This window comes from Chiloscyllium plagiosum, unplaced genomic scaffold (genome assembly GCF_037043375.1).
Source record: "Chiloscyllium plagiosum isolate Xiang-an unplaced genomic scaffold, Cpla_swu_hap1 HiC_scaffold_14, whole genome shotgun sequence".
NCBI lineage: Eukaryota > Metazoa > Chordata > Chondrichthyes > Orectolobiformes > Hemiscylliidae > Chiloscyllium > Chiloscyllium plagiosum.
The window spans coordinates 6,223,970-6,229,615 of NW_028270152.1; the positions used below are offsets into that span (position 1 = coordinate 6,223,970).

The 5,646-nt window shown below is 47.8% G+C and overlaps 1 protein-coding gene across 1 annotated transcript; it reads left to right on the forward strand.

Moving 5' to 3' along the window:
- The first annotated feature begins 1,136 nt into the window (after window positions 1-1,136).
- Window positions 1,137-2,401, forward strand: LOC122558794 (histone H2A). The gene has a single exon (XM_043707573.2). It carries the CDS (start codon window positions 1,295-1,297, stop codon window positions 1,673-1,675), a length of 381 nt encoding a protein of 126 aa, XP_043563508.1. The 5' UTR covers window positions 1,137-1,294; the 3' UTR covers window positions 1,676-2,401.
- Window positions 2,402-5,646: the final 3,245 nt, after the last annotated feature.

Below are 5,646 nucleotides of genomic sequence, written 5' to 3' on the forward strand. Positions count from 1 at the left end.
GTCAGGAAGGCGGGGATGGGGAGATTTTGAAGCTGGTGAACTCTATGTTGAGGCCAGTGGGTTGTGGGCTCCCAAGACAGATTATAGGATGTTGTTCGTCCAGTTTGCGTATGGTTTCATTTTTATGGTGAAGGAGGTCCAGGATGGGCAATGTTGCCAGGGGAGTGGGAGGGGGAGTTGAAATGGCTGGCAACCAGGTGGTAGTGTTGGTTGAAGCATGAGAACCTGTCCCAGAGTCTGCGCTTGGTCGCTCCGATGTAAAAGAGACCACATTAGGAGTAACAGATACAAAAGACTAAGTTAGAAGAGGTGCAGGTGAATCTTTGTCAGATTTGGAATGATTGTTTGGGGCCTTGGACGGAGGTGAGATGGAAGGTGCAGGGACCTGTTGGGCTAAGTGGCCTGTTTTCACACTGTAGCGATTCTAAGATCTGCTGTGATCTCCAGCAGGAGAGAAAGAGAGGGAGGGGGGAGAGGGAGAGAGATAGAGACAGAGAAAAAAGGAGTGAGAAAAGGGAGAGAGAGAGAGAAAAGGGAGAGAGAGAAAAAAGGAGAGAGAGGAAGAATAGGAGGGGAGGGAGAGAGAGAGAGGAGGGATGAGAGAGAAAAAGGGGGGAAGAGAAAGAGAAAAGGGAGACAGAGAATGAGAGAGAGAAAGGAGGGAGAGGGGGAGAGTGATAGAAAAGGAGAAGGGGGAGAGAGAGAGAGAAAATGACGGGGGGGAGAGAGAGAGAGAGAAAATGACGGGGGGGAAAGACAGGAAAGGAAAGAAAGGGGAGGCAGATGGGGGGTAGGTGTGGGGGGGGAGGAGGGGGAGAGAGGGGGGAGAGGCGGGGAGTGGGGGGGAAAGGGAGAGGGGGAGGGGGAGGGGGTGGTTTTGTCTTCAGATCCCCGGGTGAGCAGCTGGTGGGGATGGAGAAGCCCCCACCCCCTGCTCTGGCTTCCCCCAATCCGGTGGAGCGTTTGTGTATGCAGCGATATGCAAATGAAGGATCCAAAGCTGTTCCAATGAGAGAGCTCGGTAAGCAGGGTCTGACCAATGGCTACGGGGCGTGTGACGTGAGGGTGGGTGACGCGAAGGGGGGCGGGGTCCATGCGGGTTCTAGAAGCTCAGCATCTTATTTGCTACATTGTCGCTGAAACTGACGAGCAGTGACTGACCGTCTCGGGCGGTTACATTGTTTCCAGTCGCTAGCACGTTCTTTCCTTCGCGGTTACATTGTTACCGAGTACAGTTACATTGTTACCGGGTACAGTTACATTGTAGCAGCGCGGCCCTCTCTGTTCTATCCCGATGTCTGGGCGAGGTAAGACCGGCGGCAAAGCACGGGCTAAGGCCAAGTCCCGATCTTCTCGGGCCGGCTTGCAGTTCCCAGTCGGCCGCGTCCACCGCCTGCTGCGGAAAGGCAACTACGCCGAGAGGGTCGGAGCCGGGGCGCCGGTCTACCTGGCCGCCGTCCTCGAGTACCTGTCGGCTGAGATCCTGGAGTTGGCCGGTAATGCGGCCCGGGACAACAAGAAGACCAGGATCATTCCCCGTCACTTGCAGCTGGCCATCAGGAACGATGAGGAGCTCAACAAGCTGCTGGGAGGGGTGACCATCGCTCAGGGAGGCGTCCTCCCCAACATCCAGGCCGTGCTGTTACCGAAAAAGACTCAGACTTCTAAAAAATGAGGCAATGCGCACTTGCTTTGCGAATGGTTTTTGAGCAATTTCTGATTTTTGTTTCGGCTGGGGGTATTATTGGGGGATGTAAAAATTGCAATCAATTCGTCATGGATCCAGTCTTTGGTCTCCTTTTTATTTCACTGTCACACTGTAGCCGATCGCAAGAGTTTGGGATCGAGGAACTGTCCGGCCGTAAACCGTCGTTAAAAAGACTGATAGTCAGGAAATTCCGCTCTCGCTTGACGGACTCCGCTTGTTGGATAGCCACTTCGTCTGTGTTTGCTTGTATGTTCAGTTTCTGACTGTGTGTAATTTTGGGGATTCCGCGGGAAATAGCTCGGGTCTGTTGTTTAGGTTTTAACAAGGCGCCGTGTCGTCTCCGGAGAGCTGGGATTTTGCATTTTGGATTGTAACTGTGTTGTGATTTTTGTTTTGCTTTGTTTCCATTCTCCTGAAACCCTCCCGAAGCCGTGAGCCAGCTAGTGTTTTTTTTCAGTGATTATGTATTATTGAGATTTTTTTCCCCTCTTTATTGATTTTATTTTAATTCGCAATCCGGCCGAGGAAATAACTTCGCTTTCTGGCTGAAATGTTGAATGGATCCTCATCCTGTGGGGTCGGAGATGTTTGTTGTATCTGTAGTTTTTAGCACTTTAAACGCATCCAGTGTTTTTGAACTTTTATTTGTTGGGGGGGGAAGGGGCTAATGGAAATAAAATTTGTAAAATGCGATGCCTTTGATTTATTGTTTCATTTGTGGTGGGGATTGACGGGGGAAACAGGCGGATCGCTCAGCGAAGGCCACAGGGCTGAACCGAGAAACAACGGTAAAGATGTGCATTTTCTTAATATCTCAGGGCGTCCTAAAGCGTTCCCGAGCCAATGGTGTGGTTTTTTTGTGTAAGAAACGTGCTCTAAGAACCCACGGCCTTGATTAAGGGATGCTCAGTCTTAGCCGAGACTTCCTTCCCCCCCCCCCCCCCTCCCCAATCGCCATGAATAGTGCCTGTTTATCCGAGAGTCCCTTTGTTTAATAGTCCCACTGACCGGGAGGGCACTTGTACGACTAAACACCTCTCAGGGTAATTAATGCCTTTTACTCTTCTCCCCCACCCTCGGAGCACCAGAGTTTGGGTTGGGGTGAGAACCCCCTAGTTCCTGCTGATACAATGGCGGCATTTGGGAGTTTGAGCTGAATGGTAAATATTATAAAGCAAATACCTTAAGTGGGAAATTGCGTTGATTTTTTTTTAAGAAACGCGGATGGGAACTGCCCAACAAACGACCCCGTGATCTAGTTCCATCTCTTGTTCAATATTCCAAGGCCCATTAAGAGTTCCAGCCACCTACACTGCCCCTCTTTGTCGGGCAGGAACACCCTACCAAGCTTTTGTTTGCAAAGGCTGGTCGCGTGTAGTTTTTTTAAAATTATTCTTGTCATTTTTCTCATTACCCTTCAGTTGCATCATGTCAGAAGACAAGTCAAAAGGTTGGGTAGTTAAATATATTCAAGGCTGACATAGGCAGACAGGTTTTTAATCGGTGAGGGAGTCCAAGGTTTACAGAATAACGGTGATCTCGTTTAAATGATGTGGCAGAATCATTGGGCTGAATGGTCTACATCCCTGTGTCTTCTGGCATCGTAGTCAACACATTTAAGGAGCTACGTCTCTCAGCCCAGACCAGGTAAGTGCTTGAGATTTTCTTCCTTTTTAAAGGACATCGTGAACCAAGTGGGTTTGTAAAACAAACTAATTTTCTGCATGTGCACCACTAGTTCGTAAGCTATAGGAGCAGAATTAGGCCATTTAGCCATCGAGCCTGCTGCACCATTTGATCATGGCTGATACGCTCCTCACCCCCATTTTCCTGCCTCCTTTCCATATCCCTTCAACCCCTTATCAATTAAAAATCTGTCAAATTTCTCAAATTTACCATCCACCACACATAGGGAATTCCACAGATTCACACCCCTTTTTGGGAGAAGCCGTTTCTGCTCAACTCTGTTTTAAATTTGTTCCTCCTTATTCCTAAGACTATAACCTCAGCCTAGAAAGCCCCACATGAGGAAACATTTGTTCCCCCATCTATTTTATCCACACCTTTTTTATCATCCAGAATGCTTCAATTTGATATCTCTTCCTAAAATCCTGAATTCATCAAATAGTGGGATTTAAACTGATAGTCCACAGTCCCAAGCTAACGTGAACATCACTAACATTAGCATTGCCTTATCTCTGTATCCAAGGTGCAGCGAGTGGGCTGAGCTGTGATTGGTTATGCTGTGGGTTGGAGTCAGGTTAATGTCCTGCAGGGTTTGCAAAGCTGCTGTTTTCTCTCTCTCCCTGCCTCCTCAGTGGGGTGGGGTGGGGTGGGGGGGGGGAATTCTGCTCTGCAGTGCTTCCCCTGTTCCCTTGTCAGTTTCGCTGTTCCAGTTGGGCGAAGAGGAGGAGTCTGAAGAACGCAAAGCATAAACCAGTGATATCCCAGTAGAATAGCTGACTCAATCTCTAACTCAGCTTTTTCTGTATTACTACATTGTTTGGCATCTGGAGCACGTGGAATGGATAAACAAAAGTTTATTGGTGATGTCAAAAGGGTTACCCAGGGGTCAGCATTAGGCCCAATGTTTGCTTGTGCGAAGATCAGGACCTGGCTGCGCACAACACAATTTCAAGTGTTTGCAGGTGACGCAGGTTGCAGTATTGTGAGTGGGGGCGGTTGCTGGGATAGATTAAAATGAGCATGATGTGGGTACATTCGGAGCAAGGCAGGGCAATACAAAATAAGGGATATGGTTCAAATGAGGTGTGTAAGGGTCAATGTGCACAAATCATCGAAGGTGGCAAGACTGGTTCAGAAAGTGGCTAACATGGTATCCCTATGATTCAGTTTGGCAGAGCTCACCACCATCAGGGTCCTGATCAATCTGTGTAAACTGGTTTAGCCTCAGATGGAGGACAGTGGCCAGGTCAAGAAAACAGTGTGTGTGTGTGTGTGTGTGTGTGTGTATGTGTATATATATACACCTTGCTATTGTATTTAGAGATGAGTAAGTTTGACTGAAATGTGCAAAATAAATGTTGAGAGAAATTTCCCTTTGATGGAAGGATTGAGAATCCAAGAATGCAGAGTTAAGGTGATTCAGCAAGGGTGAAAGATGTTTGATGCGATAAGTGGTTAGGATCTGGAATGTACTGCCAGAGAGTGTGGTGCTGGAGGCAGGGTAAATCAAGGCTTTCAAAAGGGATTTGGATCCTTATCTGAAAGAAGAATCTCTGGGAGAGTGGAACTAGGGGGATACATGCAGCAAGTACTTTACACAGAGGGTGGTAGGTGTCTGGAATGCGTTGCCAGCAGAGGTGGTAGAGGCAGGCACAGTAGATTCATTTAAGATGCATCTGAACAGATGCATGAGCAGATGGGGAGCAGAGGGATACAGATGCTTAGGAATTGGGTAACAGGTTTAGACAGGATCGGCTCAGGCTTGGAGGACCGAAGGGCCTGTTCCTGGGCTATAAATTTTCTTTGTTCTAGCCAAGTAGCTATTGTGAACAGCTGGCATTGATACAAAGGGTTGAATGGCCTCATGCACTGTAAACATTTGTGAATTCATTCTATAATTCAATTAATTAGTCTCCAAACTTATTTCACCAAGATTTTGGTCAGTAAGGTCATTTTTATTGATCAGAGTGCTGGGGTTTGTTTTTGTAGAATGAAATCGAGATTTGTGAAATATCTATCTGACCATGGGAAAACCATGGTTTGAGCACAACTCTAATTGCCGTATGGTAAAACCTGGTAGAGATCCTGAAGCAGTGGCAGGGCGGCTTACTCAGGTGGAGGAAGAAGTTGGAGGTTGTACTAATTGATGACCAGACTCTGTTTCTCTCAAGAGAGAAGCCAGGGGGAGTGACCTTGGTGGGGTCAGGGTTATTAGAGGTGCTGCTGAAAAGCCAAATCAAGTTTCAGTGCTA